Source organism: Micropterus salmoides, unplaced genomic scaffold, assembly GCF_014851395.1.
Source record: "Micropterus salmoides isolate LMB-PRFRI ecotype aquatic unplaced genomic scaffold, ASM1485139v1 Ms_hic_scaffold_15, whole genome shotgun sequence".
NCBI lineage: Eukaryota > Metazoa > Chordata > Actinopteri > Centrarchiformes > Centrarchidae > Micropterus > Micropterus salmoides.
The window spans coordinates 23,641,660-23,661,467 of NW_024040596.1; the positions used below are offsets into that span (position 1 = coordinate 23,641,660).

A 19,808-nucleotide genomic window follows, 5' to 3' on the forward strand; every position below is an offset into this window, starting at 1 on the left:
TGTGTGTGTGTGTGTGTGTGTGTGTGTGTGTGTGTGTGTGTGTGTGTGTGTGTGTGTGTGTGTGTGTGTGTGTGTAACGCCTGAGGTTAACAACAGAGCGCATCAATCATAACAAACCAGCAGTCAGAAAATGCAAGACAGACAGCTCAACTGACCTGAAAAATATAAACAATGATCTCTCTCACACACACACACACACACACACACACACACCCCATGTTCTGCAGACAAAATCAAAAGGCACACTACCTCCAACCTTATTGATCTGTACACACAAATGCATACAAGTGTGTGTGTTCTAAGCGTGTTTTCTGCATTTGTTCAACTCTAGAAGAAGAACAAATAAAGTTTTTGTACAGTCAAGTATGAGAAAGTAACCATATGGTGGTGTTGGTGTGTGTGTGTTTGTGTGCCACAGCGAATTAAACGTGTGTGTATGTATGGGAGCGCAGCCATATGGTGGCTTCCATGCATGTACAATCTGCACACACAATATGACATTTTACTGTGTACATATCATTGCATATAGTGCATCTCTGTGGTCTGGCTGATATGGTTTCCATAGCAACGCCCTTGAGGCAGATTTTAATGTCATTTTCTGAAAAGCCCCGTGGGTGTCCTATAGAGGGATTTTAACACATGACAGGGTGACCTAGAAAGGTCTGACCCCTGTCGAGGTGAGATACAAGCTGAACAGTTCAACAGAGAGACAACAGCAAACCAATAAAACTGCAGTTACATTAAGCAGGGCTGCAATTGACGTCTGTCTTTTAGTCCATAAAATAGCCAACATTTGAGGATATATGTCATGATTTACCAGAGCCTAATGTGCGACATCTTCAAATTGTTTGTTTTGTCCGACCAACAGTCAAAAACCTAAATGTATTCAATTTACAGTGCAAAGCAGCAAATCCTCAAATTCGAGTTACAAGGAAATGTGTACAAAGTCAACACACATGACAAAATGACATCTCGGATTTTAATATTTTACTCTCTACAAGCATAGCATCAAAGTACTGTTAGAATGGTCAGTGGACTTGATTTTCAAAATAGTTAAATTCTCTGTCAATTAACTTTGATTAATTGGCTAAGCACTCTAAGCACAAGGGCTGTTTTTTTCAGAACAACCCCTACTCAAGGAAAAATAATGATTCTTAAGAGGTTCTTCAAAAAAATAGCTTTGTGGTTCTACAAAGAACCATCATTAATTAAATAACATTCACCTATTCACTTGCCAACTGCTCATCAGGAGGGATACAGCGCTTTCTAAGCTCACCCATTCACACACCAGTTTGGGGTTCAGTATCTTGCTCAGGGACCCATCGACTGGATTACAGGAGCTGGGAATCAAACCAGCAACCCTTCAATTAGTCGATGATCAGGATGGATGACCTCAGCAAAAAACACAGAAGATGAGGGAGAAAAGAAAAAAAATATACCAATTGTGGAAACACTGCATGGCTGCACAGAGGTGAATAATATCCATTTACTTTGAGTAACCACTATTGTCTGTGAGAGGAACTATTTCATGTGCGAGTGTGAATGTGTTCTTGTGTCTTTGTCTGGGCCTGCAGACATTTGGACATGAGCTGTATGTATATATAGTGTGTGTGTGTCTGCTGGAGCAGAAAGACACTGATATAGAAAGAGAGCAACATGTCTTCTGGCTGATAGCTACAAAACGTTAGCAGATAAAGCAGGCGGTTTCAGCCTGTCTGCTGACCACAGTCCTTTCTTGTACCGTTGATTGATGGACAGCTCTTTCTCAGAGAAATACACATACATGAATGAAAATAAACTTGTACTATCACAGTACTATTACTTGCAGTGTGCTAGTAAAAATCTAGTCATATTAGTAAGGATCACTTCTACGTCTACTTATGGTCCTAGTACTACTTTTCTCAGTGCTTCTACCATCTGTGCAACTACTACTACAAATACTGCCAAGACAAAAAGAAAGCTTAGGCCACTAGCAGAAATATATCAGCCACTTCTCCACAGCGGTGGTATATGAAGCCTGGCAGATCCAGGGCCATGTGTGTTTATAATTATAGATGGAAAATTGTCCCTGTTGAATTGTCCCTGTTGAAGCTGTGTTAATACAGAAAGCTTCTGTATGCTGTGAATTCTAAATTATATATTTACTATAAAAATCTGCATGGCTGGACATTTTTTTTTCCCTCACTGAGATACTGAACTTGTCCAGCAACAACAAAGCAATTTTCAAATTGAGTAAATGCAGATCCACTTAAGCTCATGTTAACAGGGCAGGATCAGAAGCACTGTTGGTTCATTTTAAACTAAACAAAGTTAAACAAATCCCCTGAATCTGCAGCAGACCTCACACAAAGAGGGAGGTTCGGTGATTTAAATACTGAGGAAGCTCTGCCAAGTATTTGGATGACACAGTAGAAAATGAGGTTGCTGACCCGCACTTTAAAGCATACAACAACAAGGACTATTACTGCCACATAGCACGTGTCACTAATGCTAAAAAGCTACTAGCACCTACTACAGAGATGGAGTGAGAGCCAATGAGCACTGTCCATTGTTTTGCAAACCATCAACACCACTGAATCATTCAATAACCACCAAGGGCAATATTATGCTCTTCTCCATTCTGGTTCCTGGATGAATTAATCATACACATACTGATCCTATATTACTTACTAATCTTCTAACTTACTTACTTACTTATTAATCTATCTTACTAGTATATTAAATGATTACATCAGAAAACTAGATATTACTACATTCCACTAGTGTTTAATAATATAGTAAATACCCTCAATGTAGACAAAATTCCAAGTAGCAAAACCTACCAGCCTAAAAGCCTATATTTTTTATACATATGTATTATTCCTTATCCATTTATTCATGTTGCAGACACTATTTTAATTAAGATACATCAGATGTATTAGGATTTTATAATTATAGTGTTATGTACAAACTCTTGCTGTATAACTTTTGATTTTTGAGGTTCAAGCCAATTGGTTGCTGGGGAAAACGGAGCATGCATGTCTGTCTTCGTTTAGCTGGCTGTGTTTACCAGCATCCTCCATCTCTCCATGTTATTCAAAACAAGTAGTGACAGCTAAATAGCAGGCTAGTATGTTCCGGCAGAGTCCACCCACGCAATAAAGCCCACCTGTTGACTGTGTTTTTGTGAGAAGGACTCAGACAGCCATAATTAAAAGCTGTTGGTAGCTAAGCTGGTTAACAGAGGCTTTAAAGGACATCGGGGCCATGCTGCCTTCCTCACCTTTTCTCTTCTCTGTTTTCCATCGTCATCCACTCTTTCCACTTATCTACTTAACATTTCCTCTTGACACTCTTCTTCACCTCCACTCCTGTATGTGTCCTCTACCAATCTACACTACTGATACTACACCACACTAATGTCTTCAGATTCTGGCATATACAGTAATGTGAGTATTTACAGGTATAAAATCCACCCATCCACACAAGGGTCCGCCCAGGAACTGATGCTTTTCAAAGCATAGAATTTACACAGGGATCTTTTGTTTGATTTGGATTAGAGTAGGATGAGTTAGGATGGCAGTCACAGCTTTGCCTTCAGCTGTGGAGAATATAGATTTATAATACTACGCACAAAAAGCAAATAAATTGTTAAATTGCCAATTAATAGCCTACTCAGCTCTGCCGCTTATCCCACAAATGCATGTTCCTTACAAATGTGGCACCATTTATAAAGGGACATAAACTGGCTTTGCAATGGTATAAGATTTATTGCCAAGAAGCATTGTTACAACAAAGAAATTATCTACCAAACACAAATTTCCTAACTTTTTGTGTGTAGTTTATATCTCCAAGCAAAAATAAAAATAAAAAATATCTCCAAGTAAAAGAGTGATAAGCAGAGCAAAAGTAATACTAATATTGTTTGTAGCTCAAGGAGCAGAAGGCCAAGAAATATAAGAAGTGATTAATATCCTCCTCAAGTTCTCATAGTTCAAGGTAGTCTAAGGCCAAAAGATATTCGAACAAAAACTATATAAAACAGAGAAGAGAATAGGAGTAAATTCTCATATTGGAACTATGGTACCTAGCCCATAAAAAAACCACTGCAGACCAAATAAACGCTGCTGTCCGCATACTTTTGGCCATTTAGTGCATTTCTGTAAATCACTACATTTTAAATCCTACTGAATGCAGATTTAGAAGTTAATGTTTTATCCTTATGCTTAATTAACACAGCATTTTTAGTGCCAATTCCAATAAAACAGGGACTGAATTTAGTCGAGGTTAGGGAGAGGAGGTCGCAGGAATGAACTTCACACCCTCCCCCTAATTAGATTTAGTGACTTGGATAATTCCCATTATATAAATGAAAATGGCCCACTGAAATATTTAAAGCCTCCAGGGCAGGCTTTCTGCCCCCCTCTCCACCAGCACCCAGCCCCCAGGGACACCATCACCAAGAGGGGCAACATGTGCAAAACGCAGTGTTAAATCAATAATGTACAATGTCCCACCACATCCCAGACCCTGGATTAACAGGCCTGATGCACGCTTATTCACAAACACACAACATACATTCCACGCAAGCAAGCAGATATATTCACAAAATAAATATATAGTAACACATTTACACACCTTTTATTCTAATAGATGCAATCAGACAGATCTATACTCACACACACTCTCACAGTGCCATTGGGGAAACACATACACTGACCAAAACATGTGGGAAATCAATGCATCTTTTAAAGGATTCTCCAGCTCCCCAGGGTGTGTGTTACTTGATGAATAGTTTTTTTTCTGTGTTGTCTCCATGTTTGCTTTACATTTTCCCATGTCTTCTTTCTTTGTCTCAAAAACATTATCTGCTTCCAACTAACGCCCCATTCTGGCATGCACTCCTTTAGGTTACTGTGATGACAATTTAACATGTTGGTCACTTGTCTAAACAGCACCCTGGTCACTTTTTTGTAAAACATAAGACGGTAATCTTACTAGGTCGGATGTTGTAAGATTCCCTCATCACTTTCAACACGTCCTCTTACACCACATGAGATCACTGTCAGATAGTATGAAACAGGCAGCAGAATTCACTATGAATATATGATGAAACACATGTGAAAATGTCTCCGGGGATTCAATATGAGAAGAGGGGGCAAGCGTCCCTTACACTTGCAATTCTTTTCTTGCAATCAGAAGTTTTTTAACTCGAGGCTGCTATCTCTATAAATGCCATAACTTTAACAGACAGATGAAGCCAGCAATGGTACCTATTCCGAAGAAGGCTTGTGTATGATTATTTAAAGGTGTCTTTCTTTCTGACGTCATTACTAAGGAGGCTACATTCGACAATTTCTATTACTGTTTAAAAATGCCAATTCTTTACATTCTTCACACAACTATTATTAAAAGCTATTAACTGGGCTTCTTGTATTGAATTAAAGGATGTATGTCTTCTTCCAACTGTAAAACGATTGTGCAGGCAACCTTTATTTCTGCACTTGATGATGGACATATTCTGTATTGTTATGCTGCTCCATCAAGTCTTACATTCCTCCTGGAGATTTAGAAGCTTTATTATAATTCTTGTAACTGTTTTTACAATTTTTTGTGAATTGTGTAATTGTGTTGTTTATGTTTGCTGACTGTGTTCTTGTGAATGTTTCTTGTTCTCAGGTATCTTTTGAGACTGCCTGATTAAGTAATGATTTTATTTGAAACAAAAATAAAATAACTACTTCTATTTCTTTTTGTGTGTATAAACGAGTGCCAAACCCCATGAATGCCTTCGAGGACAGACTGACTTTAGATGTGCACCCTTATTCCCTTACCATCATCTCTATGAAGGCCAGCTTTTCACTCTGACTTTGAGTGTGGCTGTTGTGAACAGCTGTAAACACATTTGCCTTCAAAGACACATTTATGAACTAGTTTGTGTCAAGCATACCCTGGCCTTTCTTAATGTGTCTGTCACTGTCAAATGAACAAAGCAATACTAAACCTTCAAAATCCTTGAAAATATTTCTGCAACTGTTAAACTTTCTACCTTTTGTTGACGTGTCCGTGGCCAACTTTACTGGTATACTGGGAAGGATACAAACAAATATATGCATATCATATTCAGATATAGTCCCTAATAACACAATTCACATGAGGAAGTGGTCGTACCACCTTATGACCTGGATGAAGACCTAATGTCATGTTCAACATATTTTCTTTGTCTGTATTTGCTGTAACTTTATTTGCGTTCAGAATCCTTGTCTGTGTGTGAAAGCATGAAGTGTCATTCAGCCTGAAATTTAACCCATACCAGTTTCAAAGGTGTTCTGTACCTCACCCTGCCTGGGCCTCTGCAGAGGACAAGGTTTCTACTGCTGTTGAGTAAAATTGCAGGAAATGAGGATTATGAGGATTAAAATAAAGAGGGAAAACATTTGTGTTGGGTTCAGTTGTGCAGTAACAGTACTTTCCTGATTTGGGCTTAAATCTACACTCTTAAATGCAAAACTAAATGATCAAGTGACTCCACGCCAGGCAAAGAGTTGATTGTGATCATTCACGTGATGCTGAAAATTTTACAACCCAACTTCTACATTTGTTAGCCCTTTGACTTTAGGAATCTGAGATGATAGTCTCTCAGAATCAAACAAAATCAAAGCACTTTTAATTTCTGAAATGAAAGGTAAGAGTCAGCTTTCATCAAAGCTGGTTGATAAAAGTTAGAATAGAACAAATATAGCAAAAAAATCCCTTTATGGCCACCTCTCTGGCACAGTCCTGTGTGTCTAACACATATTGCTTAAAATACACGTACAGCATTGTGAAATGTGGGGTAAAGATAACATTGTTTCATTTCATTTACTCTTCTTTATTTGATTAAATCACCAATATTCCCTTTCTGACTAGCCTGCTTACACAGAGCCCCTTTGTACAAATCCCTTTGAACAACATGAAAAAACATGAATACCAGGGGACACCCATGTTGTGTTAGGTTGTATATACACACAAAAACACCATTAAAACACAGCCTAGAGGAGGGTCAAGGTCCAGACCAAATTCACTTTTTAATGGTCTGCCTGAGGCTAACTAGCTTATAGCTTGTTTCTAAGTGGCTCAACAAAATAGCTCTGGTCGGTGGTTTACTTTCCTCACCTGTGTGTCGATGTGTTTTTCATTTATATATTTTCTTCTATAGTGATCTTCATTAGCTCTGAGCTAGTGGAGCAGCCAATCTAGCTTACTTGTTCAGTGATTATAAGGTGTGCCTGCAGTGGCCGCTCAGCTTTAGCTTTCAATCCGATGTGACATTTAAGTGTTTTACTGGGAAAAAACAAGCAGAGACTGCAGAGATGAAGCAGTGAAAGGGCTGATGTGTTTACTGTCCAACTGCGAGGCTTAATGTCAAAGTGTGGTCTAATGTAACCGGAGTGGGAGTTCCCCTCAAGGGCGGCTTGGGTGTCGTTTTTCTGGACTGGATATGAACAAAGTGCCTGTCAATCAGTCCTCTTCCAAATCCTCTTTTATCCCTTTCTTTCTTCCCTACCGTGTTTTTTGATCTGATACTCATTCATTCCAACTTTCTCTTTCACTTACTCTTGTAAATTACCCTTCCATCTGTCCCTGTACACGGCTCCATCTCTTATCTCACACAACATTGTTTCTCCAAATGTTCCTCTCTGATTTAATTCAGTGATGTTTCTCAATCAATTTACAAAATGTAAATTATAAATTAAATGTTCTCACTTTGCTACTTCAGACAGGTGGTAAAAAACAGTAACACCAGTTACTTCATGTTAACAACATATGTTGATTATATGAATATTTTATGACATTCAATTATGACATGAGCTCAAAATGCACTGCACACAACCTTAAAAAGCCCTTTTTATACAAAGTCTCTCTCTTGCTTCCTCTCTGTCATTTATTCTTTCTTATAAGCCGTTTCATATTTTCTCATCTTCCTCTCTCCATTTCCATCACCCTCAATCTCTCTCTTCACCTCTCATCCTCTTGCTACTTTTCCATCACATGTCCCTGGTCTCTTTCCAGGAATTGGTCCTGGCCTAATTCCCCATTACTGAGATTGATGGACTAGGGGCTTGGTACAGTCGCTGGCTGGCTGTATATAACTGTGTAAGTAGCCAGCATGTACAGGCAGCAGGATTGTAAACACTCTGCAACTACAAGCTTTCTATCCTTGATTTAGTTTTCACTGACCTCTATCAATCTATTTTTAGTCAATGTGAGTATTAGAATTGGGTGTAGGTTTACAGGCAGGCGTTGTTATTACTTAAATTATAAAACTGAGGCTGGTCAAATGTTGCTTCAATTGACTTTTACCATCTACTGAAAGAAATATTAATTGAAATAATCTTTGAACATGTGATGTTAAATCCCAGTCTACCCCAGACTTCTCTCTCTCTCAAAAAACATCAAACATTTAAATATGACTTTTGACATCATTATATTGATCGTATCAAAACAATAGTTCCATACTTACGCTTAAAACTGCTACACTTTCAAAGTGCTCTATCCCTGGCATTTATATTGCTGCTTTTAAGGTTAAAATATAGCAAAGGTCTTCACAACCCTCAGACTATATTCCTGTTTTTTAAACTGTAGTGCAAACTCAGCCTGTATGTGTGTTGTGTCAGAGCAAGATGAAAGCTCCCACTGTCCTTCAATCCAAAAATAGAGCAGAAAAAGCCCTCATTGTGTGTGCTCTTTTCAATAGACAGGACAGTTCCACAAAGTGACCGACTGTTGTACTTGTGTGTGTGTGTGTGTGTGTGTGTGTGTGTGTGTGTGTGTGTGTGTGTGTGTGCATGTTTTCCCAAAACTCTGTGCACTCCTGTAACACATTACTTCTAGCTGGGAGAGCTGATGACAGACTCTTGCCTCTCTTAAAATAACAGAGCAGGTATGAATGGCACCAAAACAAGGAATAAAGAACAATAGCTTATTTCTATTTGTTTCTTACCCATTTCTTATCAGTGCCTGACACTCATCCTGCACTTGCAGTCAACCTCTCTTCTAAGCCAGCAACTTTAACCTCCTGAGTACTATTCAATGAGGGCAAAACAGTGAGTATTGTTTGAGTGGAGCGAGCAAGTTCTTGTACTAAATTGCAATAAAAGTCATTAACTAAACAGATGATCTTGGCTGCAAATTCTGCAGTCTGATACTTAAGAATTGGGCAGATAAATGGTAAAACCTTGTGGGATTATAGATAGATATAGATAGATAGACTTTATTGTCATTTCCCTGAGTATTTACATACGCAGAAGAAACGAAAAGTTGTTTCCTCATCAGCTGCATTGAAGTGCATATAAAAATAGCTATACTAGAGAATAGCAGGACAGGCACTAACTCTCTACATGACAGCAACACAGCTCGTTCAGCATGTTAGGTACTAACCGGTTTGGGCATCTTTCTCCTCACTCCGCCCGTCCCCTGTTGCTGAGAAAACAGAAAGAAATCGTCCTCCGTCTTCCTGCCTCTCTCCGGGGCACCTAGTACCTAGGACACAGCAACAACAAAAACAAATGACCCACTGTCAAATAAATAACATAAACATCAGATTCAGTGTACCCTTCAGTTGTCGTGCACTGTACTTTTCTGTAGCTCTCCTTCTATTTCTTCATTTGTCTTTCTCTACGTCTAACTGACATGGACAGGAAACAATCAAAGGCTAGATTCAAAAGGTCAGAGTGAAAACAGGGAACGAGAAAGAGAGAGTTAGATTAAGAGTATGCAGAGACAGAAAATAAAACATATACGAATAGGATGATACTCCACAGCGATTCCAAGTGTTTTCTGTTGTTTCCCCTCCTAACAAAGAGTTTAAAAAGGGAAAATACAGCCTGGATGGGGCAAAGTTTTCCACAAAGAGGGATTGAGTACTGGTGATATCAGCCAAGTCTGGCCTAACTGGAGTGGATTTTGCTTTTAAAAAAGGCAAACACTGCATTTGCTTAGCTAAAATTTATCATATGATCCTGAGTTGCTGCAATTACTTTTAGGGTAATAGGTAATGATTATTTCATAAACAAATTCTTCCGATTTGTTTTTACAGTCATCGTTTAATCATTTAGGAGAATAGTAATAAAATACCCATCACGTGTTCCTGGAACTGATGTCTTGGCACTGGTGTCCTGTCAACACTGCCAGAGCAAAGATATTTTGTTTACATGATATGAAATTCAGCAAATCCTCACACGGGAGAAGCTTGAATACTAGCGTTTTACATGCCAATCAGAGCTTTGTAGATGGGATTAAGAACAAGACTGTCATTTAATTTCCACAAAATTAAATGGCCACAGAAAACTGGCGACAAAAATGGAAACGTGTGGATGAGATTGGCGCAAGAGTGCAAGTTCTTAAATGGATATATTTCTGCAACAAATTTTATATTAACTACTCTTAGCAACAGCTACCACAAACCATGTTCATGTTGACTGAAAAGGATGCTTATTGGACATAAGTTGCCGCTGTGTAAGTGCAAAATATGCCCCCTCCCTAACAGGAAACGGCAAGCATGAACACGTCAGAATGAACAATGAATTAAAAATGAAACACCAATTCAGTTTGATTATCAGCCTTCATCACTGAGAAGAACTAATGAATCCAGTATGATCTTGCTCTCTTCCCACAAGTGGAAACTGTAATTGAGAGAAACGTACATACAAACACTCATGTTAACAGCTGCTACTGAGCTTCACCACTTTGGCATACAGCTGAAAATTCTCCTGAGTCCGATTGAAGTAAGAATGGCAGAGGTGTATCTGGATTTTTACCAGCATAAAACACAACATGCTTAGTGGCAGTTTTGGAGCATAAGAAAGAAGAGACAGAAGAAGAAAGTACAGAGAGAATTAGGCAAGTATCTGAGAGGGAAAAAAAGAGAACTACAAAAATAGACAGAAATCGTAGAGCGAGAAATAGACAGATAAAAAAAACTGCGTTCTATTTTTGAGAAGCCATATGATCTCTTTAAGGTTACCCTTGACCTGCTTACTCCCAAGTTGCTTGAAGTTATGGTTAATCTGTAGACAGTGTGGGTTTATCTAGAACTGCTTATCAGCTAAATGACCAGAATCTAAAATAGAGAGTGCAGTCGGTAGGTGTCCAGATCTGGTGCGTGTGGCAACACCGTTCTCAACTTGTTAAAGTGTTAGCAAGGACAATTAAACCAGGCTCAATCACAAGCTCAGGCTTGAGGGCAGAAACAAACTGAAAACTAAAGGTAACACTGGAAGATTCTGGATCTACATAACAAATGCATAGATTATATATAAACAAACATAAACATATATAAACAGTGAACAGTGCTACAGACATTTCTGCTGCAAAGGCTACCAATATCAAATCACGTACAATTAATGTTAGAAGGCGATGTTGGAACTCTAGTTCTAGTAAGCTCTAAGCTTTTATCTATTGTGAAAATGTGACATCAGTTCTGTCAATTACAAACTATTGAAAACTGAGTACCAGAGATTTTTTTACGCCTCTTTAACTGTCCTAAATGTTTCCTTTTGCTTTGGACTCAAATTCATTGAAAGTTCTTGAGGCAAAATGAACATCAGAGAGCATTATGAATTATACTTTGAAAAAAGTGGCCTAATTCAGCTGCAGACAGTCAGACCTTCCATCATCCCGTCAGCGGCCAAATCCTGAAGCTATATGAGGCCTGGAATATGTCTTTGTTCAAAGTGAGCACTGGCAATCAGGCCAACCTCATACTCAAGGCACAAAAGCAGCTCAACAAACCCAACATTGTCATTCAACTTTCCTCTATGACACCATTTACAGCAGTAATTGTTAAAATAAAAAATGAAAGGCAGCAGTATTTTAATGTTATCATTATTCTAAAAGGGAAAACAAAACTAATGTTTCCACTTTTTCACATGATAACACGGAAGACTTCTGAGCGTTAAACAGTGTTTTAATGTTTAAGACTGCTTTTAAACAGCAATCTTTACATTTAATATATTCTGTATTGATGTCAAAGAACACATTATTGAAATAATTAAACAATTTTCCACCTTTCTTAAGCATTAAATGTTAGTCTGAACATTCTTGAACATTCATTTCACTCGGCAGTAATAGTTGTAGTGTAAAATTAGCAGTTTTACCGTAGCTATAATGTTAATATTCCTGACAGTGGCAGCAGTGACCAAAGTTCTGCACAGACCTAAACTGAGACCAGACCTCCACATGTCTTAAAGACCAGACCATGCTGAACCAGACTGTCAATTTGAGCCTGAACATGACTCTAGACTTGTACTTTTACTTACCACTGTCACCAAGTGGTTGCTCACGGTGGGAATTGTGGGTCTCTGTAAAAATTACAGTGAGTACGGTCTAGACCTGCTCTCTATGAAAAGGGCAATGCGATAACTTCTGTTACGAATTGGCGCAATGTAAATTTAATTAAATTAATTTCACCCACTAAAAACAATTACTTGGCCAGGCTAATATGGAACATTGACCACACTCTCTTTTGTATATCTATTTGCAACACATGAAATGCATATTTCTTAATAAAGTTGATTTAGCCCGAAGTTTATACCACAAAACAGCCCAAATCCTCTAGCAGTGACAACACCAGTTTCAGCTTTATAGTTTTAAAAGTGCAGAAAGTAGTTGCAGTTCGATTATTCGATTTGACTTTTAATCGCAATATCGATTTCTGCTGAAACCAGAACAATTCAATTAGGATATCTTTCAAGAGGTTAGCAGACTGTATCAGCATCATTTATAATCAATGCATAGATGCAACAAATTCAGTTAAACCCTTGAGTCCAGTGGTACCTTCCGGTAGTTTGGCCATAGCCTGGAAATATAAAAGCACCAAACACTTCCTAAATGTGTTGTTGGTACCTAATTTAATATCAGCCACACATATGCTTCAAGATACTAAACCTGTATCAGTGCTAGTCACTTCGCTAAATGGCTTAAATATAAAGCAGGTCTATGTAATAAAACTGCACAATATGCTGCCTGTGGTGAGTTCATCAGCTGGGTCTCCATGTGCAATTTCCCTCTACCTCTTTATCTCGTTTTTATGCGCAGCGTCTTTGCACCTTATCATTTGTGAGAGAGTGAGGAGTAGAATAGTGCCCTGATGGGAAAGAAAGGAGAGAGCGAGCCAGCAAGGGGAGGGGTACATAAGAATTCAAAGCTTGCCTTGACCCATATACCTGCAGCCAGGAGATAGGTAAAGACCCTGAATACTAAAATAACGAACAGACTTAAAGATCTGTCACTGCCTTAATTGGAAAACTGGAATGTAGAAAGTTAGAGAAGATGGCTCTCACTCTGAAAGAATAGAGTATGCACAACTTTAATAATCCATGCTGCAAGTTGTGTAATATTCAGTGCAAGATAAATATATTCTGGACAAAATGCCTCTTCTAGCTTGCAGTCTTTTTCTCTTTATTTTTTCTGTGTTCATTCTTCGGGTCTAACAGCCACTAGAATGATAACATCAGCTTTGTTCTGCATTCAGCAAGGTGAAAGTGATTACCACCTACAAAATTTAATAGCTTTAAATGCACCAGGCTTTACAGAAACACATGACCCCCGGGCCTACACACACACACACACTCTAAGGGTGACCTTTAGTGTGTGCTGTAGCTGAAAACATCCGGAGCTTTCCAAAATAACACAGGTCTGCTCTGTTCAGCAGCCCACTACCTCGTAAACCTGGATGTCAGGGTGTGTGTGTGTGTGTGTGTGTGTGTGTGTGTGTGTGTGTGTGTGTGTGTGTCCCTTCATTCAGTGAAACCAGAGGCTCTCTCCCAAGCGGATACAGCTTCCAGGTCACCATTCATGCAGAAAGAAACTCTGCTCGTTGTGCACATTACACTCTTTCATCTCTCTCTCTCTTGTTTTGTCCAAATCAATCTCAACACACTATTGCATTTTACACACACTTTTAGAGCATCCTGGCTCCTCCTCCTCTGCATTCCTCTCCCCTTTAACAGCCCTGCAGGTGTGGTTGGTTTGGGTATCATTCAGAGTTGATAGAATATTACTGTACTTCTCTTTTTCAATTCTGACTTAAGTTACGATGTGTGGCAAACTGTTTAACTAAGACAATCTACAAAAGTATAGTGAAAGCACAAACCACGTTATTTTGGGCAATGAAAAGCAATATTTGTCAAAACAATAAAAGCTAGTTTGTGTCTCTGGTTAAAATCTAAAATAAAATAAAAATATAAATAGCCTCTATCTTGCCATGTATTTGTTGAATACTGGCTGGACATGCTACCATGCTCTGATTCTTGGGTATTACGACAGCAACTAGGACATCAACAGTGCTGCATTCTTACACCATGCCCCAAGAAACACAGAATGAAGCTGACCTGTGATTAGCAAAATCAGAAAGTGTGTTTCTTAACAAACCTTCATTTCTTATAAAGTTGGAACTGGTTCAGATTTTTAGAAACAATTCTTAATGACTTATTGATTGATTGTTTGACTTCTCCCTCAGTTGTTTCCTGCTGGAACTCACTTCTCTCTCTGTTGTCATCTTTAATTTTGAATTATTTTGCTTCCTGCTTGCTTTACTTTGTGGATCATATTTTGCTTCTTTTGTGGTTTAACCTTCATTTGTTTTATTGCCTCTATGAGCTCAGAGTTGACTGAGGAAATAAACTTTCATTGAGCAAGTGAACACTGTTTTGGTTGACGGGTTGAGGTTTAGCTCCTGAGGTGCTTGTGGTTGTGTGTGTTTCTGCTTGTGGTTTGGTTCAATCCTTATAGGGTCCAAATATCTAAACAAAGAAAAAAAAAAGACAAATCTGCCTAACAGACAACAATGAGGGCATCCACGTTAAAAGTGTGTCTTCTTCAATTAAGGAAAATTTCATAGTTTGAGTTATGTGTCTGCAGAGACTACAAATTGTCCTACTTTAAGTGCCAGAGATGACATTCACAACTTCCCACAGCTGTTATAACAGCAGGAAACTGTACCAACTGCTTTGCTTGACAACAAGGCTCTACTTGTACACCAGATTCCTCATCGAGTGCAAGAAGAACAGTGTTTCAAACTGCACAAATAGCCTGTTGAGGGTGTGACCTTTGAACCCACAAACACAAACAATGCAAAACAATGCTGTCACTTTAAATTAAATTTTAATGCTGCTTTGGTGCCACTTAATGGACTTGAATGTTTAGCAGACGTAAGGCAGTGACTCTTTACTCGGGATCCCTCCAACTGAAAGAGTTATAAGACAAAAAGAGGAATCTGCTTTCAAAACAAAGACCTAAAACATAGACCACAGACTACCTGACCTTGAAAACCCACAAACATTGCCATTTCGTGACAGTTTTTTCCCCCCTTCCATCTTTGTTTAGTAATCTTTTGAGGAGTCCAGCAACAGGATGGAGTATTCAGCATTATTAACATTAATCTGATTAATATGTACAATAAATATTCACTTGGCTAAACAGCTACAAAAAAAGTCAACCGGTTTTGACAGCTGTTAAAAGGAATGGAAATCTGAGATGAATGTCATCATCCAGTTTGATTTAGTAGGTTGATGTTCAGTGCTTTGCTCAAGGACACAGGACCGAATTTGGACGGAACACTACCTGTTAAACCTGAGACCACCAGACTACTCTACGTATAGAGATGAATGGAAATATGAGTCTTTCTCTGTCAGAATACTTCGTAACCTAATTGACTTAACCTGCTGCATAATGTCACACGTTTCAGAAAAGCAGCACAGGAACGATAGAGATATGCAGATACATAAAATGAAAGTGAAAGAAAAACAGGAGAAGACGTGATAGTGACAGACGGAAAGAGAAACTAGATAGTGTCTGTCAGTGAACCTGGCTGTGATGTGGGTTGTGAAACTAAGCGTTAGCGGGGGTGATGGCGCAATGGATAAGACAGATGCCTTTGGTGTGAAAGACCCTGGTTTAATCCCCCACTGTGACCCATCCACCAGTGTGTCCCTGAGCAAGACACTTAACCCCTCGTTGCTCCAGAGGCGTGCGACCTCTGACATGTATAGCAATTGTAAGTCGCTTTGGATAAAAGCGTCCACTAAAAATGAATAAAAATAAATAAATGTTAGCACGCTGTATCTTTCAGAGCTGCAACTCGCAATTCATATTTATTATTGAGTAATCTGCAGATTATTTTCTTGACTAATCAATTAATATTGTATATAAAATGCCAAATGTTATTATTTCAAACAATCCACAGTAACACAGGTTACCAGCATGTGTGACATTTGAGAGGCTGGAACAAGTGAATAGTTGGCATAATTGCTTTTAGAATGAAATGTCCATCAAACAAAGTTTAACAAAGAAATTACTTTACTATGGCTTTGTATTGTTAATTAATTAAATCAGAATTTTTATTTTACAGTCTGTGTTGTTTATTCAGATATTTACCATCATTTGTGCATGCGCATGAGGCATCAGCTTTTAGATCCCACTTCAATTAAATAATCCGAACCACTGATTTGAAACTGAATTGAGTGTTAAAATGATTACTAATACTGCACATTTTAATGTCCATTGCACTTCTGAGCAACTCCTGTTCAACTTCGACCTACTGTATTCATTGCTAATGCATGTATGCACTTTTATAATACAGTGAATGATTATAATGGATATTTCTGTTACATTCAATTTTGCTTCAGTCTTCTTTTATTTTGGGTTTAACCGGACTGAAAATGTAACCACAGTTGATGGAACAAAAACACAAAAGATAAAAAAGGAACCAGTTTCAAAAATGTCCACTCAGCCTTAAATGTGCAAATGTAAACAGCAAATGACAAAAATAGGTAGATACAAATCTCCTCTATCAGGCTTAATTAACAAAATTTGCAACAACACAGTATGAAGAACTGACCAGCTGACATCACAACCACTTTCAGACAGTCTCACAGCAGCAGCTGGTGTGTGAAGAAATCCATTTGGCCAGCTTCAGATGCCGAATCTGAAGCCAATCTGGCAAATTACTTTCTCGATTAACGTGCCTGTTTGTTTCTGCAAAATGGTCTAAATTTGTTTCTGCATAAAGGAAACCATGACCTGTTTGTTTCCTGCCCTGAAACACCTACAATGCTGTAGATGTTGCTTTGTTGAAGGTCCCAGGTTGGGCTGCGTGTGCCTCTTTCCAAAATGTAAAGTTCATACATAATGATAAGCAGCAAGGACATATAAAATGGTTCATGTACTGGACCATCACATGACTTGAAACTTTAGTTTTCTAAAATGGTAACCTAACATTTGTATTAAAAATAAACAGTTCATCTTTTTATTACTAATTGATATCATTTTAAAAGGTAACTCTGGGGCTCTGGTAGCCAACAGGAATGACTTTACCTGAATTTAAACCAGCACTAAGATTAAATAACAGACCACTAACAAGCTATATTATTCAGTAATTTACGTTAATGTGCACATGTGGCCAGAATAAAACAGCATTATTCTGCTCTGATCTGCAGCCGTGAGATTATTCAACAGGTTACCAAAAATTGCGCTGCTGAGGGAAATCTAAAACCAGCCGTCAAACGTATCTCATGGCTGGTGCACAGAGCCTCTTTCTCAAATGAGCTGTAATTTGGTCCCAGAGGAGGCGGAGTCAGGAGCAACAGGAGGATTTGAGCGACAGCGACAGCAGCCAATAAACTCACCCCCCTTGCTGTAATTAGGCCAATCAGAGAGTCCTAACTTCCCTGACGCCGACGGAGCATCTGTTATTGCCAGATGGACCGCTAGCATCATGTGTGGGAGCGTTAATGTCACTGTATTCAGGACCGTTGTTTACGTGCAAACGCTGAACTTGCCAGTGTTACATGCGGTGTAAGTCGGCGCGGTTTCCAGGACTGAGGGTAAACTCACTTGAACTCACTCAGACTAACTTAGTTACACACCGTTTAGGAACAAGCACCAGCCTCTCTCGTGTACATTTGTGCTTTTGTATGTGTCAGACTGAAAGCGATTTGGTTGTCGTTTGGCTCAAAGGCACACATCAGTGTATGTCAGTGCCATGGATGCAGGCGCAGAAACAGCGGAATTTGAATCGACCACAGGTAGATTTCAGAGTCCCCTTACCACCACAAGCGAGTCCATGCATATCAACAACAAGGGCCAAAACCGATTCAGTGTGACAACGTGCTAATGACGTTTTTGCAGCTGCTGTTTGCAATATTGTTGCAGAAAGCAAGGCGCGTCGTCAGCAGCGGCAGGACTCGCTGCTAAAGTTGCAAACGGCGCAAAAAAAACACCATTGTTTCCGCACTGAGCAAAAGAGCCGGAGAGCCCTCCAACATGAAAAACGCAAAGAGGACCTCAGTTAACCGCGGAATTCAACACCAGAGATGGGCATTTCGTCCAGGTGACAATGGTGATATGCTTAGCCTCGCTCTCAGCGGCACTAAAAACGCCAAAAGTGGATGCGCTCCCCTAATATGAGCGGCGGTTGCGAACCGCCGACAGGTCATTCTGGAAAGGAGCATCTAATTACCCCGACTACTAATGTCAGTCCTGCTCTGTTGCGTAACAGTTGAACTGACACACAGCACCGCAGCAAAGTGACACCAGTTCACTCACCCGTCCTCACGTCCTGAAAGGTCCAAGAACCCGGTTAGTGGTGAAGCCAAATTTGAGCCGCACGCCGCCTCTAGCCTGCCTGTCAAATCGGTGTGTGCTAAAAAAAAAAATAAGTTAGAACCGCTGCGGCTCATTAACGTGCCTGCGTAAAAACACCGCTACCCGTTCTCCAGCCCGGAGCGGAAAATAAATCCCCCCTCATTTGAACGGCTTAAAGGAAGGCAGGCACAGATGAAGGCGATCAAACTCACCTCTAACGCCTGGCTGCGCTGAGGATGTGTCCAACTGTCACCCTCTCCAGCTGGCAGCAGTACTTTATATATCCACAGCGAGTAAAAATAGAGCGTTTCACCTTCCCGTCCTCTGTGCTGTTTACCGGAGACGGTGCGTACCGAGGGTACACAAGCTTCAGTGGTGGAAACTCCTCCGCCAGGCTCCCACGACCGGAGAAGAGGTAGCCTACAGACAGTCAATATGGCTGACGAAGTTACCGTACCGAGGCGTGGTGAGCTGAGTCCTGCAGATTCACCCCCTCCCTCACCCCGTGACTGAAACTCTGCAGAGCAGCCTGCTGCCGGGTGTAAACCAGGGGTCCCAAACTTTATCATACCTAAAAAGGAGACGTTTTAAACCCCTGAGGACCTTCTAGTAAATGGGTTGAGTCACACTTTATTTCGGGGGGAACGAACCAATATTACACTTAATATATACCGCTTATAATGTGTCAGTGAACGTTTGTAAAGAAAGACTACATGTGAAATAGATAGGCTACCTAGTGCCCAGTTAGGGTGAACTTTTGGTTTGATTTAGTGTAAGATCTGGTTTGAAAAGGTGCAGCAAATCACAAAAGGCAAGCAATACTCTCTTGGACACTGATATTTTTTCCACTTGATAGTTAAATATAGTGTTATAGTGTTGGACCATGAAACCTCGCAACAAAGTAGCATCTAGAAGTTGTAACTTATGATCATTTATATCAAATATACATTAAGTTATGCCTCATGTTGCTGGGGAGTACTGGATATACAGGACGAGAATGATGGCATCGGCCCTTTCTCCCTCCCAGTTTTCTTTTCACCTTAACATCTGACTGCCTGTACAAACTGCAACCTTGAAGAAAAAAAGTTGTGTGTGGCTGTGAAAATCAACATCCTCAAAGAACCACAAAGTTGTAATTCTCAGACATGTACTTTAGGCCTTATATGATGATGTCTGATGCTCTTACCAGGAAAATGTATTGAACA

At 39.5% G+C, this 19,808-nt stretch overlaps 1 protein-coding gene across 2 annotated transcripts in view; it reads right to left on the bottom strand.

Moving 5' to 3' along the window:
• Positions 1-19,210, bottom strand: part of LOC119904459 (radixin) — a 36,022-nt gene extending 16,812 nt beyond the window's left edge. Inside the window, exons 1-3 of one of the 2 annotated variants that reach the window (XM_038721149.1) lie at positions 18,816-18,949; positions 18,565-18,661; positions 9,400-9,501 (exon numbers count right to left, since the gene is read on the bottom strand). In XM_038721149.1, the coding sequence (XP_038577077.1) occupies positions 9,400-9,411 (12 nt within the window). In that variant the 5' untranslated portion in view covers positions 9,412-9,501; positions 18,565-18,661; positions 18,816-18,949. Of the gene's footprint in view, positions 1-9,399; positions 9,502-18,564; positions 18,662-18,815 lie in introns of both variants that reach the window. The other variant, XM_038721148.1, reaches the window with a different exon arrangement.
• Positions 19,211-19,808: the final 598 nt, after the last annotated feature.